Source organism: Trachinotus anak, unplaced genomic scaffold (assembly GCF_046630095.1).
Source record: "Trachinotus anak isolate AG129_WGS33_773 ecotype Australia unplaced genomic scaffold, CSIRO_AGI_Tana_v1 ptg000006l, whole genome shotgun sequence".
NCBI classification, from domain to species: domain Eukaryota; kingdom Metazoa; phylum Chordata; class Actinopteri; order Carangiformes; family Carangidae; genus Trachinotus; species Trachinotus anak.
The window spans coordinates 1,717,187-1,731,074 of NW_027273857.1; the positions used below are offsets into that span (position 1 = coordinate 1,717,187).

At 46.0% G+C, this 13,888-nt stretch overlaps 1 protein-coding gene across 5 annotated transcripts in view; it reads right to left on the reverse strand.

The window, feature by feature from the left end:
• The window catches only part of ptprnb (protein tyrosine phosphatase receptor type Nb), a 31,389-nt gene extending 18,577 nt beyond the window's left edge, over nt 1–12,812 (reverse strand). The window contains exons 1-17 of one of the 5 annotated variants that reach the window (XM_071479669.1): nt 12,597–12,812; nt 8,544–8,594; nt 6,789–6,899; nt 6,602–6,707; nt 6,342–6,504; nt 5,801–6,251; nt 5,485–5,628; nt 5,329–5,363; nt 5,067–5,239; nt 4,624–4,710; nt 3,901–3,980; nt 3,736–3,800; nt 2,907–3,116; nt 2,501–2,791; nt 2,249–2,396; nt 2,046–2,119; nt 1,836–1,913 (exon numbers count right to left, since the gene is read on the reverse strand). In XM_071479669.1, coding sequence (XP_071335770.1) covers nt 1,836–1,913; nt 2,046–2,119; nt 2,249–2,396; nt 2,501–2,791; nt 2,907–3,116; nt 3,736–3,800; nt 3,901–3,980; nt 4,624–4,710; nt 5,067–5,239; nt 5,329–5,363; nt 5,485–5,628; nt 5,801–6,251; nt 6,342–6,504; nt 6,602–6,707; nt 6,789–6,899; nt 8,544–8,594; nt 12,597–12,675 — 2,346 coding nt within the window. In that variant the 5' untranslated portion in view covers nt 12,676–12,812. Of the gene's footprint in view, nt 1–1,835; nt 1,914–2,045; nt 2,120–2,248; nt 2,397–2,500; nt 2,792–2,906; nt 3,117–3,735; nt 3,801–3,900; nt 3,981–4,623; nt 4,711–5,066; nt 5,240–5,328; nt 5,364–5,484; nt 5,629–5,800; nt 6,255–6,341; nt 6,505–6,601; nt 6,708–6,788; nt 6,900–8,543; nt 8,595–12,596 lie in introns of all 5 variants that reach the window. The other 4 variants (XM_071479666.1, XM_071479665.1, XM_071479668.1 and 1 more) reach the window with 4 other exon arrangements.
• Between the last annotated feature and the right edge of the window lie 1,076 nt (nt 12,813–13,888).

Genomic DNA, 13,888 nt, shown 5'->3' on the forward strand with positions numbered 1-13,888 from the left:
AAAGGGTCTCATTGTAAGGTTTTCAGTTATTCTCTCTGGTTGTTCTACTTAAAAATTAACTGGGTATTGAACCCACAACCTCAAAACTGCAAAGCACAGAACTAACCCTGTGAGCCACCATATCGGTTCTTTCAAACCCACTTCTTTGAGCAATCTAAAGACTACCTTCTGGGTTCTGGCCTTCAAAAATGATTGGGTTAGATGGGATTTGAACCCTTGTCCTCCAGTTAATCTGTGAGGCACTTAACCACTTGCGCCACCAGGGATGGAGTTTTTTTGTTTGTTTTTTTTTATTTTGGCCATTTGATTGAACCGACAGCCTCAAGCTCTCAGGCGGTGAGTCACCGTGTCTATTGACATGACAGCCTCAAGCTTTTGAGTCTTCACTTAGGGAACTGGACTTGGAAAATGTACAAAGCCTCATAAGGATGGAACTTCTCTTTGCAACGATCTGACAATCTGAGCTATTTGGTCAGACCTGTGACTGCTGTTTCTCAGAGACTTTGAGTGTTTGCATTGAGTAATGCATTTCAAAATTCACAGGATCTCATAAGAATTGAACTTACATTCTCTACAATCCCAACCAGTCCTATAGCAGCCTGAGCTACTGGTCCCAACAATTGAGCGCTGTTTCTCAGAGACTTTGAGTGTTTGCATTGAACTTCAAAACTGACTGAGTCTCATAAGAATTGAACTCTCATCATCTGAAGGTCCAACCAGTCCTCTAACTGGCCTGAGCTACTTGACCAGACACACTCTGTTTCCTAGAGTCCTTCAGTCTTCCATATGGGTGCTGGACTTGAAAAGTGGCTCAACCTTTTTAGAATTGAACAAGCATAGTCAGAGAAACACACTTATATCCTTTTTCTTAGAGTCCTTAACTCCTTCATACTGGTCTTAGATTTTCTTTTTTAAAATCACTAAACCCTTTAAGAGTTGAACCTGCACAGTCAGATGTAGCAGGCAGCTCTCTCACAGCCTGAGCTATTTAATCAGACGTCTGTGCACTATTTCTTTGAGACTTTGAGTGTTTTCATTGAGTATTGAATTTCAAAATTCAAAAACTCTCCTAAGAATTGAACTCACACCCTTTGTAATCCCAAGGAGTCCTATAACAGCCTGAGCTATTAGGATAGACAGCGTAGTATACCTTCTTAAGGATTTACAGTCTTATAAGGCATCTTTCATTCCTTATTCAGCACTATTTGTATTGTATTTTCTCTCTCCTGTGATTTGGTCCTTCTGTCAGTAGAGAGGTTTTGCTCTGTGCTGTCACACACAGTGGCCTTCAGCTCAAGGACGTTTCATCCCACTGCTTTATAAACAGCCTGAAGAGTGATGCAGGAGGTCCTCAGCTCAGTCCCAGTGTTTCCTCAGTGTCTTAGCTGCTGTCATTTCATTCAAATCCCCTGTGCTCTATGAAAATCCTCTTCAGGCTCAACAGCTCTTTCTGTCAGTATTTAAATAAATAGGTAATTTCCAGACCTCAGACCGGAACTGTCAAATAGACACTATGCCATTTAGAAATGATCATTAAAAGAATGCTGAAATATAAATCAGCATTTCCTCCTTACAACGTACCTTTAAATATACATAAACTATCACTGGATAACTTTGATACTGATGTAAACACAAAAACGTAATCTGCAGATATGAAGAGGATCTTTTTATATGATTTCTGTGGATTTATTCATGATGGACATCAGACATAATGATATAATCAGAAAGTGCAAGTCACTCTGAAGCTAAAAATAAATAAATTGTTAAGTTCAGTTTCCGCATCAAACAGTACAGATGTACAGGACATGAAGTAACATTGCATTAATTGTTCTCACCTGCCAGAAGTCAGAGATGGTGTGTGACAGGGGGCCCTGGGTGGCGATGTAGGCCGGCATCCGGGGGTCGTGCTCGATCTGGAGGAGAGGTCATACAGAGGTCATCCCAGGCTCAGAGCAACTGTGTTCTCTCAGGAAATGGTTTAGATGGATCTTATAGTCTCTGACATGATGATGGCACACGACATCATGACAGTGGAGGGAACTTACTATGGTGCTGGCGTTAATGTAGTCGGACCGCGAAGGGTTGATCTCTGCTTTCAGCTTCACCCTCGAGTGATCGTCTGGAACAGATGATTATCATGTGATGTTTCTGTTTTTAACGACACTTCCACATGACGACCTGGACAAGCTGGTCCTGCTTGTGTTTCTGCTGTGATCTGAATGAACAGGTGTTTGTGTGCTGGACTCACAGGGCACGGAGTCGGGACAGCGGTTCTTCTTGGTGTTGGTGTCGCTCTGAGCCACAGAGACAGCGCTGGGCTCAGCCTGGTAGGAGCACAGCGCCTCCCACTCCTTCATCAGACGGTCCTTGTTCCTCAGGTGGTCCTCCATGTAGGCCTTTATAAATAAAGCTTATTTCATATTATATATATATATTATATATTATATATAATAATTGTGAGGATGAATTTTTCACCTCTTCCCGTCTCCCAGTAACTGACCAGTATCATGTGTCCGGTTGAGATGTCCATGTTGGCCTGTGCCGGCTCCTCGCACCATGACGGCGTGCTGCTGTGGGAGCTGGGACTGGGCTGGGCTCCATCGCTGAACTGGGACGACACGCTGCTCACTCTTGAGTCTGCGCCGCCGCCTGCCGCCGCTCCTGCTACTCCTCCCCCAACACCAGCAGCTCCTCCACCACCACCTCCGCTCGCTCCTCCCACGGCGCCCAGGGCAGCGGCTTCCAGGCGTCCAAAGGCGCCTTTGGAGGCCATGTGCTGGCGACACAGGTCCTGGTGAGCCAGTTATGCGTACGATGTGTTTTTTCCTCAGTACTACAAGAGTTTCTACAGTACATTTGCTCTTTCCCTCCCCTCATTCGTCAGTGTTTTTACACCTGGTACTCACCTGGTACTCCTGGTGGCTGAAGCTGCCTCCCTCTGGTCCCAGGCCGAGCTTCTTCGCTGCCAGGCGGTGAGCGTGGTGACGCAGGCAGGCGATGGTCATGGCTGCCACCAGGATGCCGCTGATGCAGGCCATGGCCACCAGAGTGGCAAACAGCCAGCGGGAGCCGGGCTGGACTCGGGTCGCCAGGGGCAAAGCTTTCCCATCATTCCTCTGTGGCAGGAGGGCAGAAAAAGGATGGGATGGGCAAAATGAGCGCATCAAGCTCAGCACAACCTCTCTCTTTCTCCTCCTCCTGGGACGAACTGTCTCTCCTGACCTTTCAGACCTCCTCCCTCCTCTCTGTGGGCCTCCTCAGGAATGTGAGGCACTCTCTGTCTAAGTGGATTTAAGGTAGACTGTCGAAGAATATCATGAAGTTTCTCTACTTATTCCCTGAGATACAAGTGATCAATGAGCACAAAGTGTTCAAAGTGTCTAAAATAAACTGGATTAAAGAAGAAAGAGTGAAGTTGTTGCTTTTATACTTTGACTCACCAAACATCCTGCTGCTGCTCACACTGACCAAGCAAATACCCAGAGTTCAGAGTCAAGTTCAACTGAATTAGCACTTTAGGAACAAAAGCTAAAAGAAATGAAGGTGTAGCCATGGAAAGTAATGCTTTTTAAATAAAGGATATATGACAAATTCTGGGGCATTGAAGTGATTAAAGCTTGAACATGTAAGCAGCACATTAATCCCATCGTATGAAATGTATAAAATGTCTGTCACAGCAACAGTATTGGTAGGAAATAATATTTTCCTCCCTCAATCGTCGAACACAGCACCCACCTCTCCCACGCCGCTCTGCAGCACCTTCAGGCCCGTCTCTGACTCCAGGAAATTCTTCTCTGCAACTGAACATGTAAAACATTTAAAATAACTCAACAGCACTGAATTTATTTAAAATGTATACATACATTTCCAAACTTTCAAAATAAAAGCTTTGGAACGTACCTGCCGTCTCTGCCACCCCTCCAGCTGTCAGGTTCTTGGAGTTCGGCCTGATCCTGAAGGTGATGGCAGGTCCGACAACACTGTGGAGAACAACAACACAAACACAGATTCACGTGTGACTGTTGTCTAACTGTTGTGCTTCTGGTCATGTTGTTGGTTGAATTACATGTTAGTTGATCACTGTGGACTCTCAGGTTTAAACCGTACGTAAGAAAACTGAAACGAGAGCCAACATCACCAGTAGATACAATACAAAAATCTCCTTTTTTGAAGTAAAAGTACTAATACTTCACAGTAAAAATACTCAGTGGGTGTTTACTGCAATATTATATAATTAAATCATTATTATTGATGTATTTTTAGAAGCTAATAAACATATGAATTAAAGAATTAATTACAGGATAAAAGGACTTGATGAGGAGGAGATTTTTGTGATCTGAACAGTTTTCACTTCTAGGTCAAAGGTCAGGGGTCATTGGAAGGTGAGCGATTAGATCAAGCAGGAAAAGGAAGAAGCCGTGATTCACTTCCACATGCAGGACACAACACACTGCTCCTCAGCTCCACCAGACTTCACGTCTCATCTGGCGTTCAGCCTCCAAAAGCAGCTTTAGGCGAAGGTTCAGGTTCAATCCCGTGAAAAAAGAGTCAGTGATCCAGCAAACGAGCTGCGATAAGGAGGATCCGGAGGCAGCGAGCAGGACGGGGCGCCCTCGGTCCTACCTGATGTTGATGAAGGAGCCGGTGGAGAGGCCGATCCTCTCTGACAGCAGCTCCAGCAGTCGCACCCCGTCGTTCAGACTGAGGGGGCTGCGGTGACAAAACACACACATTCATACACACACACACATCAACATACGAACACGCGTCAACACACATGAACAGACTCAGGCGCTCGAGCAGAGGTGGAACAGTTTGAAGGTCCTGCTTCTGCTGTTTCACTTTTTATTCAACTCGTTCCCTCAGTTTCTCCCTTTCCTTTCCTTTCCTTTCCTTTCCTTTCCTTTCCTGTCCTGAGCTGATACTCATATTCCTTTCACCTCCATCTTTAATATCCACACACAGACTCCAGTCTTTCACAACATGAAAACAACATGAAAACAACCATAACCTGACACCACGTTCATTCACTCACTCACTCATTCATTCACTCAGGGCTCACTGACCTCTGGTTGGTGACGATGTAGCCGTACCCCTCCGTCTCCTTCCCCGGTTTGTCTCGGTTGGATGCTGCAGTGGGAGCCGTCTCTTTCTGGGGCCCCTCTGTTTTGGGAGACTTGATGGTGGAAGGTGGAGCCTCTGGAGCGGCCATCTTGAATCCCACTGCACCCTCTGTGATCTGACGGATGAAGATAAAAGACGACAGGAAATTAAAGGGCCCCTCTACAAGAAAACAGTGACAACATTAATAAAAGACAATATTCTCACCTTCTTTCCTGTGGCTGCATCGTTTCCGAATTTATCTGGATAGAAACACAAAAACATAAGGTTCTTGTTTATTGTGATCTGTAACATTTAACTGCTAAATATCTGTTTAGTGCCTTTTAAAAGACGTTAATGTCAGCAGCTGCTGAGCTCCCCGACCTTTGGTTTGTTTGTGGGCGAAGGAGCTCTCCAGCTGCAGCTGCTTCAGAGCGGCCGGCACGTTGTCTTTCTGCTCGGGGGACAGGTCCTTGATGTCGAGGCCGTAGTGATCGAGCAGCAGAGCCAGTCTCTGCAGAGAGCTCTCTATCAAACACAGCACATGGGTTTCATTAGCACCAGTTTGTGTCTCCACTTCACTTCAGAAACACCAAATGAAGACAGTTCCAGTAGGACAGACATATTTTTGGTTGTGCACTGATATCAGTTGTTTAAGATCATTTTATTTTTTTATTCTTTATTTTCTCTCCTCTCTCACCGTCCAGCCCTGACAGGCTGTTGTATTCCTTCTGTGCCTTCTTCTCTGCCTGCTCCTGCTGCTGCTGTTTGCTGAGCTGGGACATCTGGGAAATGTAGTCCTCGCCGTAGTCCAGAGGGAAGTCCAGCTCCGGGAAGAAAGAGGAAGATGAGGAGGAGGGTGAGGAAGCCAGTGAAGAGGGGAAACCTGCAGCTGCTGCTGCTGCTGCTACCGCCCCCCTGTGACGGGAGAGGGACTGCACAGGTGAGGAGGAAGAGGAGGAGGAGGAGGAGGAAGAAGAGGAGGAAGGGGAGGTGAGGTAAAAAGACACCAGGTCCTGGAGAAGCTGATGGTCTCGGTCCAAAGGGTTTCCTCTGGATCTGGAGCGGGAGGGGGAGGCGAAGGGCGGGAAGGCTGGGTTATCATCCAGAGAGTTGAGGGAGCGCTCCTCCTCCTCCTGGTAGCCGTACTGCTGCTGCAACGACACACAACACGTCAGGTCAGGGAGGGAGGGGTCTGTGTCAGTGGCCCCTCTTTGCTATAACCCCCTCTCCAAACCCACCTGGTGGTAGGTGTAGGGGTCCAGCAGGGGCGTCTGCATGTGGACGGAGGACCGGGAGGGATCGAGGATCATGTAGTCCACATACTGCTGCATCATCTCGGGGTCAGCTGAATCCTCGGGCCCCTGAACCCTACGCTGACCGGAGCCCGACAGTCTGGAGGGCCTGGGAAATAAGACAGAGATTCAGATTATCTAAAAATGATAAGCACGATTTTATTTATGTGTTTTCTTTTGTGCTTGTTGGTCTTTACTGGACTTACTGTTTGGGCGTCTTCAAATGAAGTTTAGAGGCGGAGCCGACGGTTGGAACATGACTCAGCTCTCGGCTGATGATCGCCTGGGTCACGTCATCCCTCCATGTCAGACCTGAGCAGGAAACATCAGTCAACCCAACTTTTTTCTGACCCCCTGAAGGAAAAGTGAGCATCTCAAGCTGCAGAGACTCACCTTGCACCATCAGCTCTTTGAGGATTTCCTGCAGCTTGTGCAGGACGGGCACAGACACCTGGTACCGGACAGGCTCCTGGTGAGGGGCCTGGCACTGTCCGAACAAACCATCTGCACAGGAGGAGACAACAACTCAGAGCCAGTGACATGGAGACATCAGCTGTTTCCTCCCGTCTCTGTGTGTGCACGGTAAACAGCAGAATCAGTCCACGGGACGGGGGTCGTGGTATTTTACTATCTGGATGAACATCACATTAACATCACATTAATATTCTAATTTAACCAATGAAATCACATTTTTGTGTGAGTCTGATGAAATAACGAATGTGCAGATACTCCCAAACAAACCAAATACAAACACACACACCTACACACAATGTAGTGTATGAAAACACAACAGAAGTACACAAACACATAGACAAGTCTCAAAAAACACACCCAACGCACTCAAGTGCACACACACACACACACACACAGAGTGAGTGTGTGTGTGTGTGTGTGTGTGGCCCTTGGTGAGTCATCACCTCTGTCTCCTCCCATCTCTCATCAAACACACACGCGCACACACACGAGGGAGACACACAGTCGTCAGGCAAGTGATGTCACTGTTGTCATAGAGACGGCCAGGGATGGGCTGTGATTGGCCGAGAGCAGCTGACGGAGGGAGACCTTGTTTATGTTCCAGTCTCGCTCTATTCTCTCTCTATTCTCTCGCTCGCCCCGTCCCTTTCTTTCTGCCAGGTTATCGCAGCCTCTGTCAGGAGCCTCACACACAAACTGATCTTTTCTCACACACACTTTTCAGCATCATCACTCACACACGTCACCTTCACTCACGCTCCAATAACCGACGACTCAGAACAAACCCTGACATGTAGAAGTGAAATGCAGTCTGGAATTATATTATATTATACTCCACAGATTGAACACAGATTAGAGGTATCTAAGGACACAAAATAGGTTATTTGTTATCACAGTCTGGATTCATTAAAATCATTTTTATATTCCACAAGTAAGAAGTACACAAAATTAGTTGTTTTTTCAATGCAATCTGGAACACCACCGATTTTACTGAATCATTTCAACAGATTACAGATGTTTCAGACTCTAACATTGATTGTTTGTGTAATAGAGTCTGAAATACAACCTGTTACTCTCTCTGCCTTTTTCATGCATTTCAGTACATGCACTTCCTTGAAGCATCAACACTATGAGGCCTCGGCTCGGAACAGGGAGCAAAACATCCTCAGGTTGGACACAGAAACTCTCGGCCATCAATAATGCAGCCGTGTCTGAAGGCTGAGGCACACAGGTGCTCGCTCTTGTAACGACATCCTCATCGTGTTTGAACAGGCAGGAAGGAAGCAGGAGACCCACTGAGGGATTATGGACAAGCCTGTTAGAGGCTGTGACGGCTAACCAGCTGCTGACTGTTTGATGGACAGACGAGACATCAGAGGCGTCGCTGCTGCTGCAACTGTGGCCTGCTGGGATCACTCAGGATCACTCACTCCTGGGCGATTTACTATTCTTGTCACGTGGCATTCAGGGTACCGTAAATATGAGCTTGCTACTGGGGAGGTTTTAGCTCCAACTTGGCTTCAAGAACGTGTGAATTTATATAAGATTATGAAAACCGGAAAAGCGTAAAACATGTGACCTTTAACATAAATACTTGCATCGTCTTCTTCATGTGCTGGAGCACAACTCTGGACAAAGACAGCGTGTGACGTGAATGTGAACTCAGACACTCACCGTCGTTGCACAGCTGATCTCTGGGACAGAGTTTCTTCTCAAACAAGCAACCTGCAAACACAAAGTGACAGAAAACACTGAGAAACTCCGAACTTTCAGAACCACCTGGAGGCCTGTGAAACGCAGGAACACAGAGCTGGAGCTGAAAATACGAAGTCTGATAATGTTGATGGTGTTTTGCTCAAGAGTCAACACTGTGTCGCAATTAAGGATGATGTCATTAATGGTGATAATGTTAATGAGTGTGGAAACAAGACGAAAAACAAACACTTTCAGTTCAGGGAAGGTTTTTAAATTTCAACTTTTTAAATAGGTTTTTCAATTCTACCTGATCTCTGTATTATGAAACCATGCAAATTCAGTCTATTACAGGACTGTAACAGACAGATAATATCACGTCGCTCTTGTGTTGCTAAGCGTCTTTGAATGGGAAAGTGTTTGTGTGTGTATGTGTGTGTTACAGTTGACCTTTTCCCCGGCCCTGATCTGTTGCGAGGCAGTAAACAGCAGATGTGACGCCGCTCGCTCCGTTCTGTTTGTTTACGCCTGTTTGAGCAGAGTTTTCATTAAGGATTTATACAGTCCTCTGTATTATTCACACATCCTGTGATAACTAAAGAAAATACACTTTGTCCTGCAGGACTCAGAACAACCTGCACACAAACACTCAGCTCTCCTCCACCTCCTTCCTTTCCATTCTCATCTCTGTTTCCTCTCTGATGTTGCAGGAGCAGTTTAGATTTCAGCGTTAAGGAGAGACGTCAGAGGGGCTGATGTGACATCACTGATCAGGGCGGGAACAGATTTCAAACATCAGATACTCTGCAGATGATGGAGACGGTCGTCTTCTCTACTACAGCCCTGCTTGATGACTGAGAGGGAATCTCCATTAAACCAGAAGCTCAGACGCAGCTAAACATAGAACGGAGAGATTCTGCCTCCATCCATCCATCCATCCATCCATCCATCCATCCATCCGTCCGTCGCCTCCATCCAAACTCAACATGATGACTAATCTCTGCTCTGTCCCCTCTCCTCCACCCACACATCCCTCCCTCCTCCCGGCGTCTCTCTCTGTCCCTGTCCTCCCTCCTCGCCTCTCCTCTCTGTTTCTAGAAGATCTCCATCACTGTCAGTCACACCACACTCACTCACCTCCACTAACACACCACATTACCAACTCTTTAGAAGGGATTTCTGTGTAATTGAATCTCGAATGAGCAGATTGATATGTGCACTGTAAAAAATGGAGAAGGGAATCTGGGGGGGGGGGTATGTGCAGGAAAGTTGACTAAGCAGCAGCTTTTTAATCCAGGGAGTCACAGAAACAAATAAAATCTCCTCCTGTTTGTTTCAGTTTCAACAGAAAAACCATGAAAATGACTCAGCTCAGACTCAAGTCAGTGGCTTCAGGCGGCAGCAGCGCTTCATGTTTCTCAGGGGAAACTCCTCCAGCTTTTCTCCCTGTCTCACAAACAAAACTTAATTCTCCAGTTAGATCTAATTAGAGAGAGTAGGTACTGTGGAAAGTCACCGTCTGGCTCTCTCCCCTCCATCACATACAGGGTTTCCTCCGAGGTTACACACAGCACCAGCTCCATTTTGTTTTCTGGCCTGTGGTTGCTTCTGTGCAGGGGAGCGGCCAACAAAATAAAAGCTTCAATATGCTGAGTGGCGTCTAGAATTACAAAGGCAGAAATCTGAAGCCACTGCTCACATCGTTCAGGAGCTGCATTCAAAAACATCTCAGCAGCTGGAATTAATTCAAGAAAACACGATGTCTGGCTGCTGCTCGCTGACCTCTGGTCAGGACCCCACTGCTGAAGACCAGGAGTGATGATGATGATGATGATGATGAAGGTATTTTAACCGACCCTGTCTCCCAGTAATCACATTTATTTGCAACAGGAGACTAAAGCATGACTAACGTCTTCGGTTCTGTTGACTGAAGACGGAGAAGGTGATGCAAGCCACTGCCAATTATCCATTAAAATAACTGCACAATTATTTATTTAAAATGTGTTTTCTGTCAAAAGGTTTAATTAAAAAAATCAGGCTGACTCATGATCAGCTCAGACACTCAACCCCAGCCTGCCACCATCATCATCATCATCATCATCATCATCATCATCATCATCATCAGTGTCTCTGTGCTTTGCTTTTATCGTCCATTAACTTGCAGATTGGAGTCAGTGTTGTTCTCGTAATGGTGCTGTTGGCATTTGTGGCTGCTGCTGCTGCGAGAGCGAGCTCGTCCTCTGGTCTGCCAGAGGGTATTTAAGGTGGAATGAGTCAGCCTGCGTCGTGTCGCTGAGCGGCAGCAGGGCCAGAGAGGTTATAACCCTCCACAGCTAAGTTAACCTTTGAACTTTTAACTTTACACCGACTCACACTCATCACACGGAGCTTTAAATCTGAACTGTCATGAAACTCTAAACTGCTCAGACAGACATTCAGAGTCTCTGTAGGAGTATCACACAGTATTAAAACAACATTATCTGGCGAAGAGCAGATAATAGAACCCCTGTATGAATCCATACGGGGTGTAATTGAATCGTGTTTTCCTTCTTCTTGTCATATTTTCAGATTAGAAAGCTGCCGCTGGGATGAGGAGGATTTCATCGGCTCTGCTGGTCGCTCTCCACGGTGCTGAAACACCGCGCTGCGTTAAGTGCATCAAGGAAACAGGAAACCATTGTAATTACTGAGAGCAGACGGCGCTGAGGGGTCGGCTGTGAGTCATGACTGCATGACGTCCTATAATGCTGCTTTAATATTCCTGCGGGGATTTTTACACCTACATTCAACCTGTGTTACTGCAGCACAGGTGTCAATATGTTTTTTACTACAATGAACCCTCAGGTGAGACCTCGCAGAGGCTGAATGATCACATGTCTCTGTTGGTCGTCTTTATTAACTGGGCTTTACTGCCTACATTATCATTTATTATCTGCTGGAAACACAAGCAGCTGAACCGACGGTTCAAAGCTGCATTCATTGCTTTTTTTGGGGGAGATTGTCATTTAATTCACTGTCACGTTATTTTATGAGTCAATTACAGACTCAGTGGCTTAATAATAATCTGTATTTTTAGTCTTATCTGGTGTCTCTGTGGTTCCCAGCAGTGAGACGATACTGAATAGGCCTTGCAGACAAAAGCTCAGGAGCACAAGGGGTCGGGGGCCTCAAATCAGAGCCTGGAGAAATTCAATGTGCTGAGGAAGACAGTCTGATATGACTGAAAGCTGCAGGGCAGTTACTAAATAGACGTTGTGACGGTGACTCCAGCAGCCGTCTCACTGTGGTCACTGAGTCTCTGATACTCAACACACTTCATCTGTATTTTCACCGACTCCTGTTCTGGAAGTGAATACGCCTGAAACAGCAGCTTCATGGCACATTATTCTACATTTACCTCACCTGGAATCAACAAAATGTTATTACTGACCAAGGCTTCTGCAGGTGAAGCTCACAGACACACAGCAAAGAGGCTGGAACTACTTTCTCTCAGAGCAACCACCACCTCCCTTCCTGTGTTTGTTGTTGTCGTTGCAGACTGAACAACAAAACGACTGATTCAGGTACAGACACGGCCAGTGACGCAATTTATTTCACAGATCAGAGGCAGGAAAAGCAAATATATACAATAAGATCAATTCTCTTATTGATCTGCAGCCTGGTGCCTGCACAGAAGCAAAACTGATCACATATTTACAGATGAATAAAACTCACTATAGGTTTATTATCTGAATATTACAGCTCATCATTTAGTAATAATATTCACATATAAACCTGCATCTGCACAGAGTAGAGTAGAACAGATGGGAGGAGCAACAAAACTCCATAAGAAAAACTGTTAATTTTACAATATCCTTGATAAAGAATCTGTAAAGAAGATAGAAACTGCAGGGTAAAGTGCTGTACGGTCTCTCCGGACCCCTGCTGAGAGGATCCGTGTCTACAGGAACACTGCAACAGGAACCTCTCACCGGGGAGGTCGTGATTTACCGACTTCATGAAAAAGAGAAGCGCACCAGATCCGCGGACTCTTACCGTGTCTGGCGGCCGCGCAGAGGCGGCAGGAGGCGGTGAGGAGGAGGCACAGAGCCGCCAGGAGCCGCGGAGACCTCATGGTACATCCAGCGGAGAGAGGAGGGGAGAGCCGCCGCTGCTGCTGCGCCTTCACCAGCTCTCCATCTCCGGGAGGAGGCTGCTGCTGCTGCTGCTGCTGCTGCTGCACAGGACTGATGGAGAGGAAGTGTGTGTGTGTGTGTGTGTGTGTGTGTGTGTGTGTGTGAGAGACAAGGGCTGGTCGGAAAAGGCGGGCAAGAGGAGGCGCCACACTGCAAGAAATTAACTGAGCAAATAAAAAACTACAATAATGTAAATAACCATATTCACACTGCTTCAACACTCTGCCCATCGCTGTGCGACTGTTTCCATTATTTCCTGCAAGGCAGAGTGGGCCCCAGACCCCCGGAGGCCCCTGGAAGCCACAGGTTGGTTTTGCTGTCTAAGGTTTAAAAGCACAAAACTGATGTTTCCAGCTGTGTCTAAGTCGCAACTCTTGTCCCCATAGTTGAGCTTTTACAGGTGGACTCCAGTCAAGGTGGAGAAGCTGAGCTCACACAAAAAAAACTTTTTTTTATTTCATTATGAAGCTGCAATATCTGAAGACTTTCTGATCCCTCTGTGTTTTAATATGCACAAATGAACACAAGGTCCTATAATCCAGTTTCAGCTTTTTTTTCCTTGGATATTTTCTTGCGTGTTCCTGAATTGATTTGTTTTTAATCACATTATCCCTCAGCAGACACAGTAACAATGTCAACATGAGACAGAGGAGGAGGAACAGGAGGTTAATATGAAGATTTGTGCTACTGCTCCTGTTATTAGGCCACTGGTGAGCAGTGTTGGCCTGCAGCTGCTGATCCCTCCTGCACAGGTGCTTCAGTTTCTCACTCAACAGGATTCAGGTGTGAAAATGTCAGAGAAATGAAATCTGAGAATGAAGCTTTAATGGTCACATTTGAGTCGAGACTGTAAATATACACTGATGCATCGATGCTACCTTGTTTTTATCATGTGCGTTTTTAAAAAATGAATATAAGTATAATTTTGACATGATTCTAATTATGTTTTAATTTTGTTATGCACTTTAATTCTTATATTTGATGGCTGCATTATTTGTGTATAGTCAACATTCAAATAACTTCTGACAGTCTCAGCACTGGTCGTTCACTGCAGGTTTCTGTACTGAACTGTTGTTTTTTCAGTTTATCTGCAGGAAATGTGCTGCACGATGAACCAGGGGGATCTTTTTCCACCTTGACAGGAATCTCGAC